The sequence below is a fragment of the Protopterus annectens genome, chromosome 14.part0 (genome assembly GCF_019279795.1).
Source record: "Protopterus annectens isolate FY-2018-M chromosome 14.part0, PAN1.0, whole genome shotgun sequence".
Taxonomy (NCBI): domain Eukaryota; kingdom Metazoa; phylum Chordata; order Ceratodontiformes; family Protopteridae; genus Protopterus; species Protopterus annectens.
This window is the reverse complement of record NC_056748.1, coordinates 901,631,926-901,648,380: the sequence shown is the minus strand read 5'-3', so window position 1 is coordinate 901,648,380 and position 16,455 is coordinate 901,631,926. Positions and strand designations below refer to the sequence as shown.

The 16,455-nt window shown below is 43.1% G+C and overlaps 1 protein-coding gene across 1 annotated transcript in view; it reads left to right on the top strand.

Annotated features, from left to right (window-relative positions):
* KIF11 (kinesin family member 11) overlaps positions 1 to 16,455 on the top strand; it is a 1,847,788-nt gene that overhangs the window by 170,685 nt on the left and 1,660,648 nt on the right. The window contains exon 3 of the mRNA XM_044055639.1: positions 11,109 to 11,241. Within this exon, the coding sequence (XP_043911574.1) occupies positions 11,109 to 11,241 (133 nt within the window). The remainder of the gene's footprint in view (positions 1 to 11,108; positions 11,242 to 16,455) is intronic.

The following is a 16,455-nucleotide window of genomic DNA, read 5'->3' as shown; positions in this document are numbered from 1 at the left end:
CTTTCTCCATCAAGGCTTTCACAAAGTCTAAAGCAACCATGCACTCTGAGACCAGCTACACAGGGCCCATCTCCAGGCCCCATGCCTAAGAAACAGATGCTTAAAATGGCTGAGGATTTAATTACTCTTATCAGAGGTTCTCAGCCCCCTCCAGACAAAAGGCCTAGAGTGGAGGAAGATTCCCCCTCTGATCAGGAACATTCTTACTCCCCTTTTGAAGACTGATGCGGAGGAGTCCATCCCTTCTGTATCCCCCCCTGAGGATTATTCATTTGGGGAAACTTTGCATACCTTAATGGAACAATTCCACTGGGAAGGCCAGAATTATTCAGATTCCAAGAAAAGGCTCGGGGAATTTCTTTTGCTTCCTCATCACAGGCCTCTGGCTATATCTCCTGTCTTGGACATCCTAGATGATTACTCGGAGGCTTGCCTTAACCTGGACTCTCTTCTTCCAGCTCCAGTTAAGCCTGACTGGTACTACAGGGTCCCTGACTCAACACCAATTTCTTTACAAAAGCCATGCTGCTGACCCAGAAACTATCTCACAGGGCCCCAAGGGAGTTAAGGCCTCGATTGTTAAAAATCCACTGCCTTCCGAGAGAGATTCCAGATCCTTAGAAAGATGGGGAAAAAGGGATATACTTCTGCTATCTTATCCATGAGGGCCTTAAACTGTTGGGTTTCATATGCTAAAATACCAACAGTTTTTGTTATCACAATTAAAGTAAAATGTCACAACCTGAACAACCAGACTTGGAGTTGCAGGATTTGATGCATAGTGCAGAACAAGTGGGTAACCATACCTTACAATGTGGTTTTGATGCTCTAGAGGCCTCGTGTAGAGCTGCTGTTACAGGATCAGTCATACGTAGGCATGCCTGGCTCAAGGAACAAGCCTTGCCTGATCATGTCAAAGCTAAACTACTAGACGCCCCTCTTCAAAAGGATGTATTATTTGGTGCTAATGCTGAGGAGGTATTAAGGAAAATGGAGGAAAAGGCTAAATCAATTCAAACTGAGAATTTCTACAGGTTCAACCCCCACGTTTTAGTAGAAATTGGCTTTCCAAAAACTGGTCCTTTCCTGCCACAGACAGACCCCAAAGAGGCAGATACAGGCGCCCGAGGGGCAGAGGACAATCCCAAGGATCGTATAGAGGCAGACAATGGCAAGCTCCTACACAGAGGTGGTGAAGACAACTCACAATCTTTCAGAAAGCAAACCCAATGACTTCCCCTTTGCATGCCAACCAGGTCGCAAATGGCAGCCCCCTTAGGAGGAAAGCTGGCATTATTTTCAAAAAATTGGCATTGTCACAAAGGACAAATGGATCCTGGACATTATAAACAGAGGCTACAAATTCCATTTTCACACCCTTCCAAAAAATGAGGCATGCCAAACCTGCCACACAAAGGGCAGAGGCACAAAGACAAATTACAGATCTCATAAACATGAAAGCTATTCAAGAGGTACCTACGCACGAACAAGGTTAAGGTTTTTATTCCAGGCTATTTCTGGTGCCAAGGAAGGGAAAAGATTGGAGACCTATTTTGGATCTATCCATCCTAAACATTTCTACTCGTTCCAAAATTCAAGATGCTCACTCTACAGCAACTTCTTCCCATGCTGGGCAAGGAGTCTTGGCTGGTAACATTGGACCTCAAGGAGGCATACCTGCATGTCCCCATCAGACAAAATTGCAGAAGGTACCTCAGATTTCTTGCAGGTTCAACCCATTATCAATTCTCTGCATTGCCCTTTGGCTTATCTACTATGCCCAGAGTATTCACGAAATGCCTGGCATCTGTAATTGCCTACTGCAGACTTCAAGGGATACAAATATATACCTATTTGGACGACTGCCTGATCCAAGCGGACAGCAAGTATATTCTTCTGAAACATCTGGCTTAAGTAATGTTATTGAATTCTCTGGGATACACAGTCAACAAAAAGAAATCAAGGCTAATACCCTCTCGGAAGATAATTTTCCTGGGTGCCAGTTTGGACACAAACACCCAGATGGCCTACCTCACGCCAGAGAAGCAGGGGCAACTAATTCAATACTTCATAACACTGGCAAATTGCACCAGGCTGACTGCAAGGAAAATCCTGCAGGCTCTGGGATTCATGGCATCTTGCATCTTACTAATCCCATGTGCAAAGCTGCATATGAGGAAACTACAATGGTACTTGAAAAACATATGGTCTCAACACAGCCACAGTTTGGAAACAATAATACCACTAATTCCATGTCTGCAAAAGGAATTTCTGTGGTGGGCTCAAGCATGTCAAATACAGGTCTTCCATTGAGCAAGCCTCAAGCAAATCAAGTCATCACAACAGACGCCTCTGACTACGCCTGGGGGGCGCACATGACAGATCGGTGCATTCAGGGCAAGTGGTCCCAAAAAGAAAAGCACCTTCACATCAATCAAAAAAATGCTAGCAGTCATAAATGCTATTATAGCTTTCAAGGACCTCTTACAACCAGGTCAACTATTGATGAGAACAGACAACACCACACAGTTGTGGTACATAAACAAGCAGGGAGGAACACATTCTTACCCCCTATGCAGACTGGCCATGTCACTTTGGAACATGGCCATGGACTTACAAATGGAACTACAAGCACAGTACTTGCCAGGCAAGGAAAACGCGCTGGCAGACAACCTAAGCAGGAATATGACAGACCTACACGAATGGAAGTTGCATCCAAAAGTTTTTACAGAGAATACAAGAATGGGGAAGGCCAGACATGGATCTCTTTGCCTCCCACAAATCAATTGACAAAATTCTGCTCAAGGATCTTCCATCCAAAGGCCTGGAGAGTGGGCGCCCTCTCTCAGTTGGACATCAATGACAGTTTATGCCTTCCCACCTCTTCCTCTGCTGCCCAAAGTTCTATTGAAGACCAGAGCAGACAGACCAAAGATGATCCTCATTGCTCCGGACTGGCCAAGGCAACACTGGTACCCACTCCTGAGGAGCCTGACTCATTCCCCACCATGGACCCTGCCTCTGCCTCCTCTTCTGACTCAGCACAGCTTCAAAACTCTTCAGTCAGCTGAAAACACTCAATCTAGCCGCATGGAAGATTCCTTAGCATCACAGCAGGCCCTACTATCCAAGGAGGTGCAGAATGTCATTTTGGAGGCCAGAAGGCAATCAACTAGAAAAGCTTACTCTGCAAAATGGAAATGTTTTTGTCTGGAATGAGAAAAAGGGCCAGGACCCTGGAAAACTGAATTTACCTCAAATACTACAATACTTGGCTGAACTGCTAAGCAGTGGACTTTCTCCATCAAAATCCATGCCTCTGCCATTTCTGCAGAATACAACACTGATCCACCTTTATTCTCACCCTCTCAAGACAGTTCCTCAGAGGGGCTAAGAATTTAAGACCTCCAAGGAAACAGCCAATACCTGCTTGGGATCTTAACTTCATTCTGGAAAAACTGACCTTGCCTCCTTTTGAGCCAGCTGCCTCATCAGATTTGCAATATTTGTCCTGGAAAACAGCCTTCCATTTGGTTATCACCTCAGCTCTTAGAGTTTCAGAACTACAGGCTCTCATGGCTGTCCAGCCTTTTATCATCTTCCATCAGGACAGAGTTTCCTTATGAACCAGCTGGCCTTTATGCCTAAAGTGGTATCCAGGGTAGCTTTAAATCAGGCCATACATTTACCTACTTTTTATCCTAATCCTCAAAACAAAGGGGAGAGATTACTACATTCCTTGGACATCCACAAACAACTGCGTTATTATTTGGACAGAACAAAGCCTTTCAGAAAATCAGAACAGCTCTTTGTGGCCTATGCAGTAGGAGCTCAAGGAAAGCCAATCTCACAATCTCTAAATGGATAGCTCACTGTGTGCACTTTTGCTATTCCTTTCATGGCAAAGCTGTACCTACAGGCATTAGAACTCATTCCACCAGGGCAACAGCCACCTCTGCATCCTTCCTCAGAGGAGTTCCTACCAAGGATATTTTGGAAGCAGCCACTTGGAGTTCTGTGCATACCTTCTCCAAGCACTACAACCTACCATTATACTCCAAATCTAGAGCAGGCTTTGCCACTGCAGTCTTGCAGGGCATTTTGGCTCCTCCTAGTTCCACCTAGTGCCTACCACCCCTTTCTTAGCTTTGGGATTCTACCCATCTGTTATGACTGCAGCTGTATGCACGATGAACTTAGTACAGTTTTGTACCTACCATAAATGTAGATGTTAGTGCTAATACAGCTGCAGTCCAGGTTTCCCTCCCTCCTTCCCTTCTTGGGACAGGCCTATAGGCTAGCACATCCTCATACATCCTGATTGGGGTACTCTTTTATGATGTATTTGCTTGCATCTACTGTATTTTGATTATATTGCACTGCATTATTACACAAACTTGTGTATTGCCTTCCTTCTGGGGGCACCTGACAACTGGGGCAAGAAAAACTTTAGAAAATGGCGTCTGCTGGTTCCTTTATACCCCTGTCGCTCTGACGGGGAGGAAGCGACTACAACCGACGCTGGACCTAGACTTTGGTATTTGGCCGACCGAGGACCCGCCTGACGGCAGGAGAACCCATCTGTTATGACTGCAGCTGTATTAGTACTCTAACATCTACAGTTATGGTAGGTACAAAACTGTACTTTTTAACATCTGAAATTTATGACCTGTTTTGCAAATTGTATGTGCAGTAGGGATGATCCACTCGTGTTTTCCTCCAATACCAACTGGGTGCGCCTCTTACTTCAGAAGAAACTTTAACTCTTTATGGCAACAAGATGTTTTGGTCATACTTCTGACACCATATCTCTTGTCCCTGTCCAACACAGATGACAAGCAGGTGGGTTATTGTGTCTTTGATGCTTTCATATGTACAAACTCATCAGGATGGATAGCAGCATAAAATATGAAATTGACAAACCTTGCATACATACATGCATTCATGTCAACAGCTTACTACAAAATGACAGTCACTCATGTGCTCAGTATTTATATACTTGTGCAAGCCCTTAGCCTGGTACATAGTGTTCTACAGTAGGGATTAAGTTTTTAAGTGACTCCACTGCGCATGTGTTCAGTTGATCTCTATCAGTTTGCTGTGTGAACTTGGCAGTACTAAAACTTGATCGTTGCTCTAATGCTGTTCTGTTTAGCCTAATGTCCTCTTATTGGGTTTTTAAATGGGTCACAACTTTTAATCAAATAACAGAATCCCAATTGTCGAACTACTTGTAAGTGAACGACCTAAACATCTAATTGGACTTTATCGCAGCCTAAGTCATGTCTTAGCATCTCTCTTCCTTCCTTTTCCCTCTACTCTTTTTGTAAGGGTGTGGTCAGGGTGATATGGATACTGTGCAGGACTGGGATCCAAATGGTATCTTGTAGGCTGCACAGGACTGTAACTTGCATACTATGAGTAGTGGCTACTATTAAGAAAGGGGGCAACTAGCGGAGCTCTGTTCCACTGTGTCTGACAGAGTATGGCATGCTGGACAGGTTTGTAAGGTGGTTATGCCTCAGCAGTGTTAGATATAAGCTTGCTGAACTGACCTTATTTGCAGAGTGGCCTGGTTTAGAATGTCTATATCTCTTTAATGTAGGTTTCCCTGAGGCTGAACGTTCAATTCTTTGTTGGATGACCCCCCCCCCCCCAAAAAAAAAAAAGATCTTTCTGGTTCCCTTCACTATGCAAGACTCTCTCATGATAGAGATGAGAACATCCCATCTGCAGTTAGTGTTTCAAGAAATCTTAGTATTTTAGTCCAGGAAAAGATGATGCCCTGGCCCACAAACCGAGGGTTTATAGATTTTTTTCCTCAACAGGACTTTTGAACGCATTTGAAAAGCATTGTCTAACACTACAACAAAGTAATGGTTTCTTATCTTTGCATTCTAGTCTTTGGCTATTGAGTTCAGAGAATTATCCAAAAGATCCCACTAAACTATTTGTAATCGGGAGCTTGACCTCTGGGAGTACATGGGAATGGAGGCCACTGTGGGTTTGTCTTGAACAAGTCAGTTCGTCACACTGTGTTCCGTATATTCAAATCTCACTTGTCCTGTCCTTTCTTGAACAAGTACTGTTTGGTTGTACCATAGTACTTTAGAATGTTTAGTGTCACATATAAAAAGGGTAGACTGTCCAAGAAAAGACTACTGCTTCTAACTGGAACCCTTTCCATCTGAGTTTTTTGCTTGGTCTATCCACAGCCCACAGGATGCTCACCTAATTTTTAAGTGTTCAACAGAATTTCTATGGTAGTCTTTTTTTTTTCTCGTCCTTTCTGTCTCTCTCCATACTTGCAGTCAATCCAGAAGCAAGTCAGCAAAATAATTTGCAGTACAATAATCAGCCCAATTGATTCTGCAGGTATTGACATTACGGTTAGTGGCAAAGATTCCAAAGACTCCACATAATTATTAAATGGATGCTAACATCTCATGGGTCAATGCTTTCTCAATCCTTTTCAGAATAAAAATAATCCAGGTATGCAAACTTTTTTTCTTTCCTCATAGACTTGCTTACAAATTTTTACAGGGTTCTCCTTTCATCTTTCCTCTGCAAGACCATGGTACTCATGAACACTTTGCACGTTACGTGCAGAGATCATATTTATGGGAAAAGCATTAACAATACATGTGGCTCCAAAGAATCAACTTGCATATCAGTGTTTTGGTAGTGATGCTGATGCCTTAGATTTTTCAGGCATTCCAAGACTCTCCGAACATTTGACACATCCTACAAACTAGACGGAAGCAAATTTTTCCCTGCTGTGAAGAACCCTAGGTGAATGTGTGACAATGGATGACATCTGCCGAAAGAAAATTGACAGCATCAGATAGTGATGTACTTGCCATAATTTCTTATCTGTGCTGTCCCTTTTCATTTATTCTGAACTCCCCACTCACCATTCCCCCCATCTTTTTTGATGTCTGACTTCTGGAGGAGCAAGAGGCTTAAAGGAAAGTTCTGCTTTTTGTGTTTAGGTCCAGACATTGTATTCTCCTCCATACTTTCAAAATTAGTTTATGGAGGAATGAGCTTCATTGAGGTCAATATAAATGACGTAGTTAACTTAGTCATTCCCTTTATTGTCTTCTTTTTAAGCTGCAAACAAGATCTGAGTTGTATTAGTATTCGTGCGTTATTGGTAGGGAAAGAGCTCTAGAGTTAGAGGCCATGAGCTAGTGGAATTAGCCAAATCAGATCTGGACCCATAGGTTGAGGATAAATGAAAACGGACAACACAGATGAAACATTAAGTACATAATGGTGTTGGTTGTCTTTCAGAATGTCTGAAAAAAGGTCCTTCAGGATTTTAAAAAGTGCAATAAGTGTGGATATAAGTTACCTTACTGTGATGCCCACAGTGTTTCTATTACTTGAGTACGGATCATTTGCAACAGGATTGTAATATCTGTCTTGGATTCAACCCAGTAGCACTGTGACAGGAAAAATTGATTTTGAAAGACTTGCTGCCAACTTCCTTCTCTGAAGCTATTGCTGGGTTCAGTGTCCTAAACATAAAGCTAGAGACCCTACAAAAAGGTGTAGACTTTGAGTCTTCTACCTTGTCTTCCTCTGAGCCTAAAGAGATTCCATATTTGAAATCGCACGTATCTGAAATCGCTCAGAATCTGACCATCTGGTTCTATCAAGCCTGTTCAGATCCTACACCCTATGATCTGAAACATTTACCAGGGGTACTTCTAGCAGGGTGCCTTTTCTAAAGAGGCTCTCCAAATCACCACCCCTTACAGTTCCTCCCAGAATCAGATGTGGAGGTGATAAGGAAATTCACTGCTGAATTTCAGATGGATGTTCTTAAGGCTCCTACCTCTTTAGGTCATGAATCTGATTTACCACTCCACCCATTACAGCTTCTCTAATCCAACCTGTTGTCTTAGTGCTCGCAGCAGAGTATTTGTGTCTGGTATGAATCCGAAGAAAGCAACGTCTTATGATCGAATACTGCTTTGAGTACATTGGCTTCAACATGCTTGAAGCTGGCTGATTCTCAGCCCAAGCCTTCCGTTTTGGATCTTGGAGGTTGGAGTCTACTCCAAGGTTTTCAGAGCAGTCTGTTCCTCTCGAGCCTTTTGTACTGAACAGCTTGGCTGCAACTTCACCTAAAGTGTGTTCTTGCGCAGAAGGAGTTGATGGTCCAGAAACTTACTTTCTCGAGACTGCTGCTTTTTTTTCCTGGATTAAAACTGCCTTTGAGGTCCTGAGTGTTTCTGCTCTGACAGGTCAGATGGATTCTGCCCCCTCAGATCTACCCCCTATATCTCTGATTTTGCACTATGACCCATAAACATTCTACCTCACAGGGACAGCCAGCTCAAAGCATCTGAACCACCCTGCAGGGTATCCTAATCTCTTGATATTTCCTCAGTGATATGGTCCAGTGAAGTACAAAAGGAGGCACTTGGACTTCCCAAAAGCTCTCTTCACCTGTCCGTTCCATACTTTCGGCTTCCCATAAATCCCCTACTAGGAACCTCTACAGGAGTACATGGTCCAAGATTTGTTTGGGCTGAACAGAACCAGATGGACCCTTTCTCTGCTCCAATCTGCCCTGCAATTTTTGGTGAGTTTATATAATGAAAGTGCTAGTCTGATTTACAGCAGTCTAACTTTCATGCAGGATTTCAAAATTCTTCACTTGCTTCCTCTAAACTGTAGCCTGTTTGAGCCGTACTCTTGCTAAAACCCCCTTAGACTTCACACCACCATAGAATTTAATTTGGTATTAAACCTTAATTCATTCTCCCTTTGAACTGGCAGCTAAATGTGATTTTTAAATTCCTGACCTGGAAAAGTCTGTCTAGTGGCAATTACATCTAGAAGAATTTCAAGCATAATCTTCTAAATCTCCATATTTGATTTCATAAGGATAGGGTTAAGTTACGTACCAACACTTCCTTCCTAAGGTGGTGTCAGAATCTAACATCAGCTAATCTATTAACTTGCTAGTTTTCTTTGCAAATAAAGAATATATGCTACACTTGTTGGATGTTCATAGACCATTACGTTTCTACCTACACTGAACAAAACAGATTAGAAATACAGATAAACTGTTTATTTCCTTCGTAACTGTTTCACCCAATTTTAGTATGTGCAAAGGTAACTCTCTAGCTAGATGGTTGACAGATTGCTTTTCATTTATAATTGAATTTCCCCTTACCAAAGCCTTTAAAGGCTCTCAACCAGATCTTATTGTTACAAAGTGAATCTGTTTTTGAGGGCAAGAGCAGCCTCTTTCTCAACTGTACTCTGGGATATCCTATCCACCCAAGATTTTGGTAGCTGGGGACTCTCCCATTATCTGAAGTTACCAATTTTCATTCATTCCTCAACTAAAGAAGCGGAGTACTCTCCCCATAATGTTCCATCTAAGTTGTCCATTTTTGTTCTAAACTCCCCACTCCCCAACCTCCACTGTTTTTAATGACTGACTTATGGAGGAATGAGAGGCTTCAAGGACATCTGTCCTTTGTATTAATTCCAGTTATGGCATATCAGTATAGTCGTCTTGTCAAGCAGCAAACAAGATCTGAAAAATGTTAGGGGTTGGTGCATTATGGGTAGGGAAAGATTGCTTTTTTGAGGCCATGAGATAGCGTAACTCTGATTTGAGGATTGCATCGGAACCATTAGTTGAGGAAAAATGAAAATGGAGAACAGAGATGGACAGTTAAGCAAGTGCATACATTTTTGTACAGTCAAGAATTATCCTTAATCTCAATTTTGAGTGTGTCCCCTCAACACATTTGAAAGTTTTTGTTGACTCATCTTTTTCTCGTTTCCAATGTGTTTTGAATGTCAGAATTTTGTTTTTCATCACCAAGGAGTAATGGATTTTTCTATGCTTGAGTCTGTGGCTGTTTTCACCGTTCAGTACTTCTCTTTTTGGTTTAATCTGTTCTTCCAACTCCATCCCAGGTGTTCATGTAGTCATCTTGTGCCCAAATTCACCCTTATTTTTTGCAGTGAGAATGGAGTACATCTGGAGATAGTATGCTGTTTAATGTGCTAATTTCTCATTGTCCTGGGCATTGTTTTTGTACTCAACACTGCATGTTTCATTGCAATAGAATTATCAAAAGTAGATGTTTCCATAACTGTTTTACTTCTTGTTTTTCTTCCAAATTACAGCTTTCCTCCCTCTGACCCAGGGGATAAAGCCCTGGCTGCAACCCAGACTACCTAATTTAGAGTTGTGTCTTGGGTGCAGGAATAGCCCGAGGGTGAAGATGGAAAATGAGCAGTTATTGCTCACAAATCTTGAAAGGACTGTGGGGTCCCTGAACTGCCGCCCTTTCTGCATCAGTATAAGGGTGAAAGCCCAAGGGCAGGGAAGGCAGGTACCTGTAGTGGGGGGGGGGGTGTATTGCAGCTTCCTAAGCCAATGATGGTATCCTGTTTTTCCAATATCTAAGGGAGAGCCCAGAAGCAGACGTGAATGTATTGATTTTCTTACCAGTAATGCAGGTGTGCATGGCACTATCAGGGGTAGGGTTAGTTGACTGACTTTACGGATGCTCTTATTTCTCTCATTCTATATATCTATTGGGTGTGCCTGGAGGGAAAAAATCCATGGCTTTTGATAACTGTCCTTTTGGCATTAATGTGTACTGGGTACATCCAAAGTGTGGGGATGATTGGGCCAAGTCTCATGAGGGGAGGCTTGATGTCTAAGCAGGCCTTGAGGGAGCAAAAAAACTTGAGTAAGGCACAAGTGGGGGTTAACTTAGTTCAGGTATAGATTTTGTCCTTCAGTTTAGTTGCATGGAGTATATGGATCAAAGGATTGTTGCGTTGCCAGTGTTAGAAGTTTGTCCAGTGCATTCAGAAGGCACATGGGTAATAGATTTCAGTCTGCTACAGAGGGCCTTTTAAAGAGGCAAAGGGTTTGGTGCACGTTTATATAACTGTCTGGTAGGGTCAGCGAATATGCAAGTTGCTGTTTTTATTGAATTTGCCTTTTAGAACTGATCTTCATTAGTGAAATGTAGGGCATCCATTATGTTAATTTGTGAAACACTTAGGAAAAGTATATCTGATACTTGTCTTCATTTAACATCTTTTCACTTTTCTAGGCCTTTTAATGCAATGGAAAGGAAGTCGAATTCTCACTGTGTAGTAGAATGTGAATCCTCAAGAAAAGAAGTTGGTGTACGCACAGGAGGCATGACTGACAAAGCAGGAAGGAAGACCTACACGTTTGATATGGTAATAAATAATTTTGACAAAGTACATGTTTTTGAATTATGTATACAAAGTGTTAGTAAATGCATTTTTAATAGGTTAAATTTGTAATGTGAACTGCGCACTTAAAGGAGAGAGCAAGTCTAAGATTTACCCATTGGGGATGTAGCATCTACTTAATGAATTTTCTGTCAGAATGTAGGCTTACATATACACACCTTGTATGTCCTCCATTGTGAATGTTTTTTCCAGCATAACATTCAGTTGGATTGTAATGGCCCCAGGCTACATTTTAAGTTGAGCTTTAGTTATTGCAAGCATGGATTGGTGACATTTGTGCTTTTTTTTTTTTTTCTTTTTTTTTTTTAAGAGCTTTGCTCCTCATTTGAAGGTACTGGATGTTTTCCATCTTTTCTGTTGCTGAGATGTCTTTTGTGGATGTATTGATGTTAAGTAGTCCAGTCTCTCCTACATTCTTACCTGTATTCTGCTCAGACTCTGCCGTACTTTAGCTCGAAGTCTTTCAACTGGCTGGGATAAGATGGTATCCCATGCTGCACTGCTCTCTAGCCCCAGATCTCTTGTCACTCGTGTAGCTTGGAGGTGGTCTCGCTCTTGGCTGTGGCTAAGTATTCCTTTCATCTTTATAGCAGAAGTTTTTGCAAAAAAATGTTCATAGTTATTTGTGTTCTATCTTTGATCTGTGTTCGTGGAAAAGTTTTTTTTTTTTTTTGTCTTGGTGTGTTTTTTGGTATCCCACTAGCTGTTTCCAACAGGCTAGGCCCGTTTCAGTTAGTGGACCTAGTCTGTCCCCTCGCTTACCTTTGTGTGCTAATTTAACTTCCCTTGGGCTAAGACCATTTACTTTGAAGTAACTAGTTCTCCCTCTACCTTGTGTTCTAGGACCATTTAAGTTGGAGGTCTTTGTGGTATACTGTCTGTTCTGTTCCCGCGCTTGTGGCAGACTGTTGGTCTGGTTGTTGGGTTAGTGACTCAGTTTTTGTAGTGACAGTCTAAAGATACTAAGGCGCATAAGCCCTCGGGCTGTAACAAGTGCACGGAGTGCAGTTATAAGATGTTTATCATTGATGGGCACTCTGGGTGTACTGTCTGGGAGCAATTCACCTACAGGAATAGTGTAGATGTTCATCGTGCACCTGCAGTCATCACACTTGGGGTTATCTCCCGTCAGGCGTGTCCTCTGTCGCCGAATTCCAAAGTCTAGGTCCGGTGTCTGTTGTCGTCGCTTCTTCCCTGATGTCAGTGCGGCAGGGGTATAAAAGACAGCAGACGCCATTTTCTTCAGTCTGTCTTGCTGCGCGGTGCCCGAAGCAGTTCGCAAGTGCCGGTCTGTCAGCTCCTGAGATTTATGAATAGCATTTTAGCCGAAGTAGTCTTTAAAGCTAAGTACCCCGTTGTGGAAACTTTTCTTGCCTCAGACCGATGTCAGACTTTAATAATTGCATTTCTTGTGGGAAGCAAATACCGCATAAGGATTTTCACTTGCTGTATACCTTGCTTAGGGCCAGGCCATGAAGTCTCTGCCTGCCGATTTTTGTGCTAGGTTTAACAAGCGCACTATTAAGCGCCCGGCTGAGTTCGCCCTTCATTATTTTGGCAAAAAATGTAATTGTATCATGTCGTCGGACGCACCAATGCCAGTTTTGGGCAAAAAAACGCAAGGATAAGGACAGACATCAGAGGCCTGCTCAGAGTACTGAAATCACGCTTAGGCCGACTACCGGTTCTCAGCGAGGCACCTACGCAGCCCCTGACTACCGATGAAACTACTTTACCGGAGACTTCATTACCTGAAGTCGCAGGATCTTCGGTCTCCATTCCCTCTGCAGATACAGATGCCACTTTTGGCAGGGAAACAGTAAATTTAGCGGCCTGCCACTTCTGAAGGCGTTTTCAGGCCTACCACCTCCTCTATTAAATTGTTCAATAAATCTAAAGCTGCAGTGAAAATTAAACAGGGTCCTCAGACCCCCTCTCAAGGCCCCATGCCTAAGAAACAGATGCTTAAAATGGGTGAGGATTTGATTACTCTCAGACAAACGACCCAGGTTGGGGGAAGACTACCTTTCTTCAGACTAGGCTTCTATTACCTCAGACCATTCTGAGGACCAGTATTACTCCTATTCCCCATTTGAAGACTCTGATGCTGAGGAGTCTATTCCCTCGCCCCCCAAGGACTACTCTTGGGGAAACCCTGCATACATTTAGAGAGCACTTTCACTAGGAAGGCCAGGATTACTCAGATTCCAAGAAAAGGCTCAGGGAATTTCTACTGCTTCCTCAGCATAGGCTCTTGGATATTTTGGATGTGTACGCAGAAGCCAGTCTTAATCCAGACTCATTACCTCCAGCCCCTGTTAAACCAGACCGATATTACCGGGTTCCTGATTCTCACCAGTTCCTTTATAAAAGCCATACTGCTGACCCAGAAACAATTTCACAGGGTCCCAAGGGAATTAAGGCCTCTACTGCTAAAAACCCTTTACCTTCAGAGAGATTCCAGAGCATTAGAAAGGTGGGGGAAAAGGTGTATACATCAGCCACTTTAACCATGAGGGCATTAAACTGTCAATTTCATATGTTACAATACCAACAGTTCTTGCTATCTCAGCTGAAAAGCAAAATGACGCAAACAGAACAACCAGATTTGAAAGAGTTGCAGGATTTGTTGCATGGAGCAGAACAAGTGGGGAAACATACTTTGCAGTGTGGTTTTGATGCTTTAGAGGCCTCATGTAGAGCTGCTGTCACTGGGTCTTTCATACGTAGATATGCTTGGCTCAAAGAGCAAACTTTACCAGATCATGTCAAAGCAAAGTTATTGGATGCACCACTACAAAAAGATGTATTCGGTGTTAAAGCTGAGGAGGTACTAAAGAAAATGGAGGAAAAAGCGAAATCTATGCAAACAGTTTAAGATTTCTTGCAGGTGCAGCCTCCATGCTTCAGCAGAAACTGGCCTTCAAAAAATTGGTCCTTTCCAGCCACGGACAGACCCCGAAGGAGCAAATACAGACGCCCAAGGGGTAGAGGACAACCTCAAGGATCGTACAAAGCTAGACAGTGGCAAACACCAGCCCCAAGAGGTGGAGAAAGACCACAGTCCTTTAGTAAACAGACGCAATGACTTTCCCCTATGCCTGCCAAGCAAAGCTATAATGGCAGCACCTTTGGGCGGAAAACTGGTCTTATTTTCAAAAAACTGGCACATTGTTACAAAGGACAAATGGATTCTGGATATTAGACAGAGGCTATAGGTTCCACTTTCACACCCTTCCAAAAATGAGGCATGCCAAACCTGCCACAACATCAATGGGCAGAGGCACAAAGGCAAATTACCGCGCTCATGGATATGACGGCAATACAAGAGTTCCCTCCAAAAGAACAAGGTCAAGGTTTTTATTCAAGGCTATTTCTGGTACCAAGGAAGGACAAAGATTAGAGACCCATCTTAGACCCATCTATTCTAAACACATATCTAGAGGTACCAAAATTCAAGATGTTCACATTACAGCAGCTTCTTCCCATGCTGGGCAAGGAGTCTTGGCTGGTAACGTTGGACCTCAAGGAGGCACATCTGCATGTCCCTATCAGACAAGATTGCAGAAGATACCTCAGATTTCTTGCAGGTTCAACTCCTTGCCAATTCTCTGCATTGCCCTTTGGCTTACCTACTGCGCCCAGAGTTTACGAAATGCCTGGCATCAGTAATTGCCTTCTGCAGACAACGAGGAATCCAAATCTACCCATATCTGGACGACTGCCTGATCCAAGCAGATAGCAAGAACATTCTGTTGCAACATCTGGCGTTTGTAATAAAACTGTTAAACTGCCTGGGGTACACAGTGAACAAAAAGAAATCAAAACTAATACCTTCTCAACAGATAATTTTCCTGGGTGCCAGCTTAAACACAGCGACCCAGATGGCCTACCTCACGCCAGACAAACAAGGGCAACTCTCAATACTTCAACAGAATGGCAACTTTAACCAGGCTAACTGCAAGGAAAATCCTGCAGGCTCTGGGGTTCATGGCATCTTGTATCCTACTCATACCATTTGCAAAGTTGCATATGAGGAAACTACGATGGTACCTAAAAAAACTGATGGTGTCAACACAGCCACAGCTTGGAAACAATTATACCACTCATTCCATGCCTTCAAAAGGAATTTTTGTGGTGGGTTCAAGCATGCCAAAGAAACATGGGTCTTCCTTTCTGCTTACCACAAGCAACTCTAATCACAACAGACGCCTCGGACTATGCCTGGGGAGCACACATGGCAGGTCAGTGTATTCAGGGAAAATGGTCCCAAAAAGAGATGCACCTACTCATCAACCGAAAGGAGATGCTAGCCGTGCAAAATGCTCTTATGACCTTCAAAGACCTACTGCATTCAGGCCAGCTATTAAGGACAGACAACACCACAGCCATGTGGTACATAAACAGGGGGGAACGCATTCATACCCCCTGTGCAGACAAGCCATGACCCTGTGGAACACAGCACTGGAATTACAAATTCAACTACAGGCACAATTCCTGCCAGGAAGAAACACACTGGCGGACAACTTAAGCAGAAATATGACAGACCCACACTAATGGAAGCTGCATCCTCAAGTCTTCTCAAAGATAACTCTGGCATGGGGACAGCCAGACATAGATCTATTTGCTATCCACAGAAATTGCCAGTTGGAGAAATTCTGCTCAAGGACCCATCATCCACAGGCCTGGAAAGTGGACTCGCTCGCTTTCAATTGGACAACATTGACAGTCTATGCCTTCCCACCTCTACCTCTACTGGTTAAAGTCCTATTTAAAAATCAGAGCAGAGAGGCCACAAATGATTCTCATTGCTCCAGACTGGCCACAACAGCACTGGTATCCTCTCCTAAAGAGCCTGTCATACTCACCACCATGGATCCTTCCACAAGTTCCTCTTGTCCCAGCACAATTACAAGGCCCTTCACAGCCAGCTCAGAACTCTAAATCTAGCTGCATGGAGAATACCTTAATTTGCCAACAGACTCTCCTCTCCAAGGAGGTACAGGATGTCATCTTGGAGGCCAGGAGACCCTCTACTAGAAAAATCTACTCCGCCAAATGGAAACTATTTTGTTCCTGGAATCAAGCTGAGGGTCAGAATCCTTGGGTAATAAATATACCTCAGATTTTACAGTACCTAGCTGAGATGTTAATGGCCTTTCCTTCTCTTCCATCAAG